Source organism: Alternaria arborescens (assembly GCF_004154835.1).
Source record: "Alternaria arborescens strain FERA 675 chromosome Unknown contig_55, whole genome shotgun sequence".
Classification (NCBI taxonomy): domain Eukaryota; kingdom Fungi; phylum Ascomycota; class Dothideomycetes; order Pleosporales; family Pleosporaceae; genus Alternaria; species Alternaria arborescens.
Window position 1 is genome coordinate 1 of NW_021167910.1, and position 12,572 is coordinate 12,572.

Below are 12,572 nucleotides of genomic sequence, written 5' to 3' on the forward strand. Positions count from 1 at the left end.
GAGTTGGAAAAGTTTATAGAAGAGGGGGTGAATGGGGAGGGGGTAGAGATTAGGTGGCTGGAAGCTGGGTGTTGGGTGCGTGCATTTGGGTGAGAGTGAAAGGGCAGCGAGCCCGATTTAAGTTCTGGATCTGATATACTAGTGACAATGTCTTCTCTACCGTTCGTAGCATCATTCTTCGTATGCATCGTAAAGTTTCAATCCAGGGGGTGGTGGGTAGGTAGGTTAAGTATAGCGAGGGCACCGAATTGTAGGGGGGAAGCGGGCGGTAGAGGCCGTTAAATATTCGTCGTTTGTGTTCGCGTCTGTATCTTTGGCGTTCGTTCGTTCATAGGCGCCGTCGCACGTGAAAGGAGTGATACGTGCGAAGACTAATCGTTTTCGTTTGCGTGCAACAACTTCGTTTGCGTGCGTGTAGCGTGGGCCGGAGATGCAACTATTGGCCGACGAGGATTTCGACATTGGACTGTGACGAGAGCTCGTCAGAGTTGCGGTTCTGGTGTCCATTCTGTCTTGGTCTTCCAAATCCCTGGCCCCTTTCTGGAAGCGGTCCACGAGGTTGCCTGGATGGTCTATCATCGTAGTTTGTGCTGAAGGACCTGTGTCCACCAATGGGGCCCGGAGCATCCCAACTCGTCATCTGGCGCAGAGATCTTGGGCTGCTGCTGTTCTGCGGATACCCACCCCCAAGCTGCATGCGGCTCATTTCGCGCTCCAACAAACCATCATCCCGCTGGCTCATGGATCCAGTCGTAGGCGTACCATTAGGATTCGTCGAACTTCCACTGTATCCCAACCCCTCGAGTGATATGCCACCGGGGCGTCCGATCGGATGGCTAGCTGTGCTCGGCGCCGGGGATGGGGTATACGACCTCAGATCCGCATATGACTTTGCGCCGCGCAGGTTAGGTACTGCGTTCAAACCACCAGGGCTGTCGGGGAATCCGAGGAGACCAGATGGCTGTCTGTTGAAGGCGTTGTAAAAGCCGCCTTCGGCGCGCACATCGCTGAAGTCAGTAGTCGCTGCACGGTTAAGGTTGCGACGCGGCTGCTCCATGTGGTTGCTGGAGATTTGGGGCATGGGGGGACTGAGGCCCTGGTTGTCATGGACTTTGAAAATGTGGACTTGGCGCTGGTCGCCGGTACCTTTGGATACGTGGGCCAGGCCGAGCTGGTGAGCTAGGGTGTGGACGGTGCGGCGCTGCAGAGGGGCTAGGTTCGGGGGGAAAGTCATGCTGTCGCGGTCCTTGGTCTCCTTGAACAAAAGCAGCTGGGTGTAGAATTGCAGCACTTGTGGGTCATTTAGGTCAACATCTGCATATCGGTTAGCATCGTTGCTCGCGTAAAGTGCATCGTCAAACATACCGACAGTCTTCTGTGCCGATCCACCTCGCATGGCTGAAACAGGCGAAGGCGATGTAGCTGGCATGTGGGAAGCAAGGGAGCCAAACGAGGCCTGTGATTGAAGACCGCCGCCGAGGGGCCGGTGTTGTTCCTCGAGTTGTCCGCGACGTTCACGCTTCTCCCGCTCGATACGCTCGCGCTCGGCCAGCGGCAGCATCTTCTTGTATTCGACACGCAACTTCCGGCCATTGAGCTCAAAATGGTTCATCGACTCGATGACGGCCGCCGTCTCCTCGGCAGTGGTGAAGTTGGCAAAAGCCAGACCTCTGAAGACGCCGTTGTCGAAGTGGTAGTTGAAGGCATAGGGCAGGGGTAGGCGCAGTTCCGTCATGAGCGAGACGAGCTGCTCCTTCTTGACGGCAAAGGGAATGTTTTTGATGACAATGGCGGTGGGGATGAGCTCTTCATCGACTTCGTGGCCGTAGCTTGTGTTCTGCATGGCGTTGAGGTTACTGTTGCTCAGAGCAAAGCTAGGCAGACCCTGAGGCTGTTGGTCCATCCATCCCTAGCAGAGAGTTGTCAGTGTCGTGTCAAAACACATTCAAAGTAATGAAGTCGTCCTTACCGATGGCAGAGCACTGCGCCCTCCTCCGCGCTGCTGCGACTTCATGCGTGCAGCCTGGGCTCCCCCAAGCGATCCCAGGCCGCCGTTCTGGGAGAAGGCGTTGGTGTTCCAGCCCTGAGGCGCGCCCATGTCGTAGCCGTAGCCACCAGCGTGCATTGTCTGGTTGAGACGCTCGTAGTTGCGAGGCTGGTCGTAGGTCCGTTGATGGTCGTCTTGCGCGTACATGTTGTTGCCCTGTGGCACTTGGCCGTAGGCGTCGAACTGGCGGGAAGGCATGCGGTGCAGCGTGCCAGTCTGGGGGTGGTTTCGTTGGGCAATGGGCGAACGCGACGAGGACTGGTCGTAGCCCGAAGCGTACATTATATGCGTGCGAGATTAGGGAGACCCGGTGAGAGGTTTGGGGTGCGAGAGCAAGAAAATTAAGAACGGACGTAAGAGTAGCACGTGGTCCAAGCTCGTAATGTCGTGAAATGAGCGGAAGGCGACCGTCGCAAACAGGTCCAGGTCGGATCGGAGGGATGAAAAGGGGTCGGCGTGAGCTCGAGCTTGCGTGGTCGAGGGTTGGCTGGTGATGGTAATAATCAGGGATGCCCGGCGGACCCAGCTCGACAGTCCCCTTTCGAGCCGCACTTTTAGGTGGGACGCGAACAACAGGCTAGCAGACGTCAGAGGGGTTCAATATCGCTAACACGCGACGGCGATGCGTAGGCTCGTGTTAAGGAAGGGAGGATGGCCGACGCTTGGAAGCAAAAGTTGACCTGTAACCCACTAACGGCGCGGGGAGACGGCTGCACACGTGCACTTGAACCCAAGAGGCCCGACTACACCAAAGCTGAGAGGTTTCAATATTATCTAGCAGAAGGGAACGCCTGGCCAGGTCAGGAGTTGGTGACTTGAGAGGCTTGATTGGCTGCCGCCACAAGACGCCAATCGTAAAAGCATCTCCCGCTGCGGGTGCTGCGACGTCGAGCACATGGTTCGTGTTTGTTATTAACTTGTGTATCGACTCCCAAGCTTATTCGCATCCTGACAAGACATGTCTCTCTAGGCAAACATCTGTGCTGAGCAAAGATATTTTAATCCGTCCACCCAGCCCAACACTTGCCACTACCCACTACTCATGATGCCCATGGCTACTCATGGGCCACATCACCGACCATCATGGGCGGGCCAGCCTCACAAAAGTGCGACAGAGGGATGGCCCGGCGTTCTGGAAGTCGCCAGGTGGCGGGCCGTAGCGTTAGCTCCCTGCCAGTAACGTGGAAACAGCACCAGCTATACTTTTTTATTCCAGCAGACTCTACTTAGTAGACGTTTATATCAACGACGTTGCGGCACCGCGAGTCTGCTGTTTTCATGAACTCCAGGCACTTGCTGCTCTGGCCAGAATCCTCCGAGACGCTCGGGGTGCATGATGAGCACACGCGACGTCGTCAGCTGCACCCTGCCACCGGTAATCTCCCCATGTACGGTTCATCGAGCTGCACCCCAGATGTGCACACTGGAATAAGGCTGCATATTATAGTCATTGTCAAAATACTTGTTGTTCATATTATATGCTGGTAGTCATAGGGCTTTGTATAATCCGTCCAACTCTGCTCAACACCTGCAGGCGCGACCAAACATGCTCCTGCGTCGTTGCACCACCTACTCACACATACGATGCACCTCATTTGACAAAGCTAAACATGGACTCGGCCATCTTAGACGATCACGAAGGCTTCCCGCTTTTATCAAGTTTCCGACTGGCTAAGCACAGCAGAAGTGGTTTGTAGGATCGCTTAGCCCGCATGCATAGGTGATCATGTGAATCCAGCCAGCTGGCTAGAGAACACTCTAGAGCGACTTGTCACCCTTCTGCTGACGATTACGCGACAAGCGAATGTCATGGTGGCTGTGCTGGCGAAGGAGCTCGCTTCTTGTGGCCTGTACCCACCTATACCACACCCTGAAGGTATACATTGTCATTTTCCTTGTCCAATGTACCGTGGAATAACGTGTATATCCCTAGAGTCGGTTTGGGCAAGGGTATAGCTCAGGATAACGTGCCTCTTCCCATGTCCATTGCATACCCCTTCAGTCCTCAAAGTCGAGCAGTCGCGAGAATTCAGTCTCACCAACGCGTCGGAACTCGGCACCTGCTGCAAACTGCCCGCTCGCCTCCCATGCTTGCATGGTCGCTTGGTCATAGGGGCCGTTGATCTCACCTTCTGGTGCATTGAGCCAGTGAAACTCCCATTGCACTGATTGCGGATTTGGATTCTTCCAATCTTCTCCCGTCTCGCGCTTGTATTGTCGCATGATGGATTCGCGGGGCAGCTCGTAGATGTCCTCGACGCCGCGATCGGACAGCCGACTTGCACATTCGGTTATAGAATCGATGACCTCTTTTGCCTTGATGGCTGCAGAGTCTTGCGACGGCTCCGAATCGACGTCCATAATCTGGCTCTTCTTCTTCTTAGTCCAGCTTTTGGCCGGCTTCTTCGGTGCTGCCTTGCCATATCGCACGAGAGCTTCCATAGGCGTCTCGCCAACGTCCAGATGTGCGATGAGAGCCGACAAGACGTCGCTGGTGACGATGGAGTCTTCAGCTCGTTCCCGGGCCTTTCGCTCCGCATCCAATTTTTCCTGCGCTTCCTTTGCCTTCTTGATGTCCTTCTTCGATATGCCGTCCAACCACGAGTCTTGAGCGGCTTCCGGGTCGAAGGCCTTGCGCACGAAATTTCCGGCCTCGTCAAATCGGCCCTCTTCTTGCTCGGCACTCATGTTGAAAGCATCTAGCTTGGGCGCATGCTTCTTCTTGCTGCCTGCACCGAGCTCCTCGTCCATGTCGGGATCGATCTGGTCGCGTAGCTCGTCATCGCCTTCATCGCTGCTGCTCTCTACGTCTTCGGTCCTGCTCTTCGGGCCTTTGGTGAAGTCGACAGCGACATGGCCTCCCGCCTTACTGTCCGCTTCCTGGCCCTCGATCTCGTGGTTGTCCAGGAATCGCAGCTTCTTCTTTTTTGTCTGGTCTCTCCGTGATTCCTCGTCCATCTCGTCATCCTTGTCCTCCTCTGCGAACATGTCGTCGTCATCGTCATCTTCGGTCTTTGTTGGCTCGTCTTTGTTGGCTCGGGCTTCTGCGCGCGCATCGAAGTTCTCCGTAGAGCTGTCCGAGTCGTAGCCGTCGATGTTGACCGCGTTTCGCTTGATACCCCCGCTTTTCCCTATAACGTCAGCTTCAAGGGCAGGGTCTTCATCATCGACTGCATCCGGAGCGAGCGTAGAGGGGTTGCGCGGGTCGAAGCGGGGTTTCTTGGTCGATGGTTCGTCGCCGTCCATGTGGTGGGTTCGCGTGAACTGTTCGCCAGCGCGCTTGGGCCGCGCGGGGTTGTGAGTCCCACTAGAGCTGGCCATGGTGATAATGAACGTGATTTGAGGTTGAGGTATGCAGAAAAGTGAAACCAGGCAAACAGGCAGTGACGTCTTCACGAAACGCGATTATCTGAAGCTCGGGCCAGGTCGCGCTGATCCGAGTTTAGCGGCACTGGCATCAACGGCCTGCTGTACCTGCGACCATGGTTCGTCATCTCCAAGGCCTCTCATCGAATACATATCACTTCCACCACCCGCTTGCCGTTTCTTCCTGACGCCAGACCTGACTAACACAATCTACTACCCTCTGTTTTCTTGCCGCTCCTTTCATACGCAAAAATGGTAAGAGCGACTCCACCACCTTCTCTATCTCAACTCACCACGTACAGTTCAACCCAAACTTTTACGACCAAGACGATCCCATGGCCATGTATCAGTCTTTAGCCACTCGCCGCGGCGGCGCTCCTAGGCGTTTTGACGAGTACTTCCGATGCTATCCCATCGTCATGCTGCCTGGCCCTGAGCGCCACGAGGCAAACCACGGCGGCAAAGTGTTCCTCCCTCCCAGCGCTCTCGACAAGCTCACCAGGCTGCACATCTCATATCCTATGATCTTCGAGCTCATAAACGGCAAGGCAGACGGGAAGAAGTCACATGCAGGTGTATTGGAGTTCATAGCGGAAGAGGGCAAGATCTACCTGCCATACTGGCTCATGGAGACGCTCCAACTGGAACCTGGCGACCTGCTACAAGTAAAATCGACAGATATACCGCTCGGCTCCTTCATCAAGCTACAACCCCAAGACTCTTCCTTCCTTGAAATCTCCGATCCCAAAGCCGTTCTCGAGAATGCATTCCGGAACTTCTCTTGCCTCACTGTAGGCGACATATTCACCTTCTCGTACAACGACAACGTATACAGTATAGCCGTATTGGAAGCCAAGCCAGAGCACTCAAGTAAGGCTGTCTGCACCATCGAGACCGATCTATCAGTCGACTTCGCTCCACCAGTAGGCTACCAAGAGCCGCAGAGAACGAGTGGCACAAGCACACCGCGCAGCGTCATGGCCGGCAAGGGCGGCACGCTTCACGCCCACGGCACCATGGCAGAGGCAATCAACTACGCCGCCATTGCCCCATCGTCCACAACTGCCGCAAATGGAGCCAAAGCCACCTCCTCGAATTTCCTCACCACCGGCCACAAGCTGCTCAAGAAAGGCAGCAAGGCGCCTACACCCCAAGCCTCCACACCCGTCGCAGGACAATCATCGAACCCGCCTCCTACGGTACGGCGTACCAACGGCCCGCAGCCGCTCAGGCTACCGCCTAACAAACTGTTCTTCGGGTACGAGATCAAGCCGCTCAAGGGCAAGGAGGAGGAAGGCGAGCAGAAGGAATCGAAACACTTTGAGGGTGCCGGGCAGTCGCTGCGCAAGAAGAAGGGTGATAAATGAGGCAGATACCCAGAGTGATGATGGGCGATTCGGAAGCTCCAGAGAGTAGCATTGTATGGCGCAGATAAAGGATACTGAGATCATATGGCGTAGGGCGTTTGATACCTATGATGAGAGCTATAAACGGAACTAATACAGCTCATTTTGTACTTGTTCTCTGTTCTGTTTTGTTACCGATTTCACTAGTCGTGATGCAAATGCTAATGTCAGTTCGGACAGGTACTCCCAACACGCCAAGAAAGTGATATCAATCGCCATGAATTTATTTATTTGTATCTTGTCGGAACGAAGGTATTGCTCGCTGCACCTTTTGTGCAATCAGCCCTGCACCAAATTCTTTGGAACAGGGCTGAGAGACGAATACTTCTAGGAGAAGACGTCACTTCACCATTCCGAATGTTCCACTACAGTCCGGAAATGTAAACATGTCCCGCACCGCATGAAAGACAGATCAGTCATCGAAGGAGAGAGGGAAAAAAGATGGGGGGGGGTCTAAACCACCTCCTCAACCGGCTCCTCCTTGACACGCTTAGCCATGGGAATATAGTCTTTTTCAACCTCAACATCTTCCTCGGCATCTTCCTCAACACTATCCTTGTCCACGTTCTTCTCCTTGACCTCAGCTTTCGGTTTCCTACCTCTCGGCTTCTTGCTCGGTGTCTTTACCTCCCCGCTACCATCTCCAAATCCGTCATCGAGACCACCGCCTGCCTTCCTCTTAGGCGTGCCTGTTTTGGGAGTGCTGTTCTTAGAAGCCTTCTTCGCACTGTGTCCCGCACCGCCTTCGGGGAGTTCCCAGGAGAGCTCGAGGTACAGGTCGCGTTGTTTGACGCGGAGGGCGGAGATGCGGTTGCGGATGCTGCCAGTTGAGGTTCCTGGGAAGAAAGAATTAGCTTGAGAGCTTGAGGATTGGGGCTTGGCGGAAGGTCACAGAATGGATGGGCTGGGGAGTCAGAAGGGGAAGTTGGAAAGAAAGTGGTTAGAGAGGTAGGACGTGGTTGGGGGAGGGGCTCACCAGGGAATGCAGAAGATAACTGAGGATACTCGTCTGGCTTGACCCAGCGGCCTTGCGTTAGAAGGAGGAGCTATAACAGCTTGTCAATCATCATGTTATGGTTGGTTGGACGTATCGCTGGAAATTAGAGGTTACCTTCGCGTGGTTGGGACCTTCCCATTTGAAGGGCTAGGGCGATTATTAGTTCATGGTCGAGAAAGGTTGGAGAAGATAGACGTACACCGCCAGCATCGCCAACATCGCCGTTGGCGACAGATTTCTTGGGCGGCATGGTGATTGTTGGGTCTTACAACTGTGGAATGTTGAAAAAGGTTGGTCTGTTTGGCTCAAATGATATACGAGTAAGAGAGAAAAAGAGCAGTGGATAGAGTGTTTTGAGAGACAGACAAATTGAATGGTTATATATCTCTCATGGAAAACGTGGAGGGCAGCAGGTGCAAAGAGCCTGGATAGAGGAGAGGTGAGAGTGGTATCTTGATTTGGGTCGGTTGGGCACGGTCACCTTCACCTTGCAGTTTACAAGAGAGGAGGGAAACACGGCATGATGACATTGAGAAGTGACATTCCAGTGCAGTTATATTTTGCAGGTGATGCAAGCGTTCGATACCCTCAATCTGTCATATATTCGGTGCATTCCCATCTCAGATGTTGTCATCATGAAAGTTCATCAGCGGCCATGAGACGCCTCCAAAGTTCTCCCTTGATGATGGTGTACAGATTCCCTAGCTAGCATCCTCAGCTGCCTCTCTTTGGACACCTTCGTCTTCCATCTCTCCACCATCAGCCATATCCTCGATTTTGATCTCCTTCTTGGCATTCTCTTTCTTAGGCTTGCGAGCGCGCGGCTTCTTGGTGGGGGATTCAGCCTCAGCATCACCGCCCTCATCGCTCTTCTCAGTGGCAACAGCACGCTTCTTTGGGGACTTGGTGGGAGTCTTCACAGGAGCTTTGGTAGCGGTGCCATCAGGTAGAGCCCATCCAAGCTCCTCCATACGTGCACGCTGCTCCTTGCGAAATTTGGATATACGCTGACGAACGCCGTTGTAATTAGCACCGGCTATTATAGGTCAGTGAATGTTCCAAAATCAACGATAGATAGGTAACAAACTCACGCGGCAGAGCTTCGACGATCTTGTGGTAGTCTTCGGTGGTGAGTTGGCGCTCGATGATCAAGATGAAGAGCTAATGTTTCTGTCAGTATGCTATATCAGGGCAGGTTGAACGGGCGACTTACTGCACGCTCGTTTTCTGGTGTCCAGCGAAATGCCCATAGATACATTAGTCCTGGAGAGTATGCTTGTACAACTGTCTGTACTTACGCCGTCACCAGCAGCCTCAGCACTTTCGTCTGCAACGACCTTCTTCTTGGGGGGCATCTCATTTGCCGTGACCGAATTGACTTGATAGTGTTCCTGGCGAAATCCCTTTCAGAAATTGCGTGCCAATTGTTGAGTTTGAGGGTTTGCGCTGAAGAGGTAAGTTTGATATCAGAAGAATTCAGGAAAGTGGCAGCAGGATAAGATTCCAGCACACGAGGGTAGGTGAGGGTGAGTTGCTGGACAACACAATCATGCCGACCGATCAGGCACAAAAGCGCCTTCACCGTACGTTCAGTGGGAGAGCGCTACCGCGGAAACATCCTGATAGTTAAAACACTGTTACAAGAGCATAGTAGCTGCACATACACAAAAGGATGCACAAAGTTCGTCAAGTGATGCAGCCGCCCTTCCAGTGTACCCCTTCAAACGCGTGCGTCACTACTACGGTCAAAAAGAAATCCCCTCATCTCGCCCATGCTGTCACCTCACCACAGTAAAACCAAGGAAAACATCGACGCTGCAGTTTGGTCGAAGTATCATGGCGTATTCTACATATCGCGGCGGTCTTCATCCAGCCCTGACCGATAAATTCAGCCAACGAAGCGATGCATACTTACGCATGATGAGTGCCACACAAGATGTCAAAACTACCTCTGAATAAGGAGCTAAAACATCTAGACATGCTAGAACGAACGTGCGTACGGCGCCATTGCCAGTCGTGTCTCAAGGTAGTCACAATAGTCGTGGAAGTGCCTATGAGAACGCCAGTGTCGATGCGTCTTACGGCAAGGATAGAGTCCCTAAAACTACCAAAGCACCTATCGATGATTTCGCTGACAAGTAAGGAGAGAGCATGCGATCACAACAAACACAATGAAGATTACGATATTGTAAATCAGTAGAGGAATGAGAGCATCATGTTCTTAACAACACACAAGAGGGTATTAGGGATGAGTAGATACGGACATACGACACTAGAAGCTCAGACAGCAATCGAGACAATAGACAAGTCGTGGCAATCGTGGCGTCTGTACTGCCAAGATGGTATTAAGATATATACATTAGAATACCTCACACAACATTCATCAGCAATCCATCTACGCCGCACATTGTCCCGGCCCACCAAAGCCACCTGGATTCGACCCAACAGCCCCAACAAAAAGCGCACCATTACCCTTTCCATTCGGACATAGTTCGCTTGGTGCGCCTAGTCCTGATTTCGGGACCGAGTACATGCAGTAATTTGCGTTTGTGTATGCCCACCACTGAGTGCAGCCATCCGGATCGCTGAAGCAAGCGAGGCAGCACTCGGTGGCAGTTTTACCGCTTGGACCAGTCTTCAACGTACCGGGCTGGACAGCCTGGATGCCGTATACGTCAGCTGTTTGCTGTGGGCAGAGTGTCTGGGTGGTCGTGCTGGTGATGGTTGTAGTAACCGTAGTCGTAGCTGTGGAAGTTTCCTGTTCAATGTTAGTTAATCATACCTCATGAAAAACTTGAGGGTGTACGTACAGTGACAATAGGTGTTACAGTAGTAGAATCTGTGAGAGTGAGCGTCATAGAGATGACCGCCGTCACGGTCTTGGCTGTGGGCGTAACGCTGACGGTGGTGGTAGCTGTCGCGCGGGCGGCGGTTGCAGTTTGAGTTTGCGTCCTTGTCACTGTCGTCGTCTTACATACGGACACGGTCTTTGCTGGAGGTGCAGGCCAGACCTTGGTGCATGCTGGACAGATCAGATTGTTCGCTACGCCCTTGAGCCAGGATGGCGGGTTGACGTGACGGGCCTTGAGAGTTGGAGCACTGGGAAAGTTCAAGGTAGTTGACTGGGTGAGAACCGTGGTGGCTGCTGAAGTGATGGTGATCTAGAGAGTATTGTTAGGCTGAGAACGTCAGCGGATGAAGTGCTGGAAGCTTACGGTTTGAACATCTGAGACGGTGGTAGGCGCATCGGTCACAGTCGTCGTTGCTGTCTCCGAGATGGTGGTCGTCTGCACTACCGTGGAATCTGCTGGCGCTTGGCCAGTCGCTGTTAGAGTAACAGTGGCTGGTGCGGGAACCACCGAGCTTGTGACAGTCACAACCTTTGTGAAAGTCTTCAAGTTGGTCTGCGTAACCGGCTTCTGTGGCTGATATGCTGGGCAGAAGCCTTTGCAGAAGCCATACCCATTGTGGTTTCTCAAGAGCTTCGCAACCACATCTTGGTTCACTTGGTCTAATGCAATAGTCAGCTATGGACTTAGCAGGCATGAAACTTGACTCACAGGTGCGCTTCTCAAGGGTACTTTCTCCGTGCTCGTCAACGTGCTCGACAACCACCTTGTTCGTCTCCGGGTCCTTGTAGGCAATCTCGAATGGGCCGGTGCCCTTCAGTTCTGGGAAGACCTCAAGTGCATGTGCTTCCTCGGCGACAACGTTCTTGGTGATAAGGGCCGCAACGGCGAACAGTACACTGGTGGGCTTGAAGTGAACCATGGCTACAGCTAATCAAGGATAAAGCTGAAGTGAAGAGCGGCGGTCAACAGCAGGGAACTGACAGGTTAAGTATGTGGTACCCCCTGAAGGCTCTTCGACCATCGTGAGCATTATCACTACATATGCCATCCCTAAACGGCAAGCCACCAGCGCACACGTAGTGCCAGCCTTGCAGAATTGCAGTTTGAACCAGCCAGAGTCGTCAATCGACGCCGTGGCTTGAAAATGCCAGCTGAGGAAAGCCAAAACGAGACTTTTGGACTCGCGTCTGGATGCCAATCCCCCAGGCACGGTGTTTGTAGGTAGGGGTGCCTAGTGCAATGTCTTGTTGTAGATCGTGGGGGAGAATGTCGGCCTCGCGTAAGCTAGCCTCTTTCGGTGCAGCCTAGTTGGTGTGGCTTGCATCTGGACGCATTGCTTAACTGTATCTTGATGATGGCTTCAAGTCGCCTAACTGTATTTTGATGACAATTTCCACTTCGAGTACAGCCTTGCTGTAGGCTGTGACCCTGTGCTCACGTGGCAGAGACTTGTCAAGACGATTCACAGGGGAGAGACACTGCCTGGCCAATGAGCGCATCGTGTCACTCCGCTCTTGCAGCCTTGTTGTTGGCCCAGCCTTGCGGCGACGCCGATCTGTAAATCATCAGACTGGGGTTATTATCTATTGATGTGGGATGCAGCGCTTCTACGTGCCGCCTGGTAGCTGCGGTGGGCTAGGCATGTCTACGAATGAACGACAAGTCTACAGTGCAAAATATCACCCACTGTGTTTGCGCTCAGATGTTGAAAGCGGTACAGGAGGTGTTGGGTGATACTGAGTCGTCTGCAACATTAAAGCCAGGCGTTTAGGACGGAAATCACGTTGGCAGAAACAAAAAATAAATACGTGACGAAAAAAACACTTGCTTGTCCCCACTTACCGAGAACAGTTCATACGTCAAAACTCCATGACATATCTATTCCTCTATTCAAAAGCGTGACG

The 12,572-nt window shown here is 53.1% G+C and overlaps 6 protein-coding genes across 6 annotated transcripts; 1 reads left to right on the top strand and 5 right to left on the bottom strand.

The window, feature by feature from the left end:
• Window positions 1–436: 436 nt before the first annotated feature.
• AA0111_g11658 (hypothetical protein) lies at window positions 437–2,329 on the bottom strand (the record flags this gene model as incomplete). Its single annotated transcript, XM_028645548.1, has 3 exons — window positions 437–1,314; window positions 1,366–1,909; window positions 1,970–2,329. 3 exons carry the CDS (start codon window positions 2,327–2,329, stop codon window positions 437–439), a joined length of 1,782 nt encoding a protein of 593 aa, XP_028500736.1.
• A 1,716-nt stretch (window positions 2,330–4,045) lies between these two features.
• On the bottom strand, window positions 4,046–5,368 carry AA0111_g11659 (hypothetical protein; the record flags this gene model as incomplete). Its single annotated transcript, XM_028645549.1, has 1 exon — window positions 4,046–5,368. One exon carries the CDS (start codon window positions 5,366–5,368, stop codon window positions 4,046–4,048), a length of 1,323 nt encoding a protein of 440 aa, XP_028500737.1.
• A 297-nt stretch (window positions 5,369–5,665) lies between these two features.
• AA0111_g11660 (hypothetical protein) lies at window positions 5,666–6,780 on the top strand (the record flags this gene model as incomplete). The annotated part of the gene is made up of 2 exons (XM_028645551.1): window positions 5,666–5,668; window positions 5,716–6,780. The coding sequence occupies 2 exons, from the start codon at window positions 5,666–5,668 to the stop codon at window positions 6,778–6,780; spliced, it is 1,068 nt and encodes a 355-aa protein (XP_028500711.1).
• A 492-nt stretch (window positions 6,781–7,272) lies between these two features.
• AA0111_g11661 (hypothetical protein) lies at window positions 7,273–8,066 on the bottom strand (the record flags this gene model as incomplete). The annotated part of the gene is made up of 4 exons (XM_028645552.1): window positions 7,273–7,655; window positions 7,796–7,865; window positions 7,931–7,963; window positions 8,016–8,066. 4 exons carry the CDS (start codon window positions 8,064–8,066, stop codon window positions 7,273–7,275), a joined length of 537 nt encoding a protein of 178 aa, XP_028500705.1.
• Window positions 8,067–8,517: 451 nt separating this feature from the next.
• On the bottom strand, window positions 8,518–9,171 carry AA0111_g11662 (hypothetical protein; the record flags this gene model as incomplete). The annotated part of the gene is made up of 3 exons (XM_028645553.1): window positions 8,518–8,852; window positions 8,908–8,977; window positions 9,115–9,171. The coding sequence occupies 3 exons, from the start codon at window positions 9,169–9,171 to the stop codon at window positions 8,518–8,520; spliced, it is 462 nt and encodes a 153-aa protein (XP_028500707.1).
• Window positions 9,172–10,211: 1,040 nt separating this feature from the next.
• Window positions 10,212–11,587, bottom strand: AA0111_g11663 (hypothetical protein; the record flags this gene model as incomplete). Its single annotated transcript, XM_028645554.1, has 4 exons — window positions 10,212–10,574; window positions 10,627–10,977; window positions 11,032–11,327; window positions 11,377–11,587. 4 exons carry the CDS (start codon window positions 11,585–11,587, stop codon window positions 10,212–10,214), a joined length of 1,221 nt encoding a protein of 406 aa, XP_028500706.1.
• Window positions 11,588–12,572: the final 985 nt, after the last annotated feature.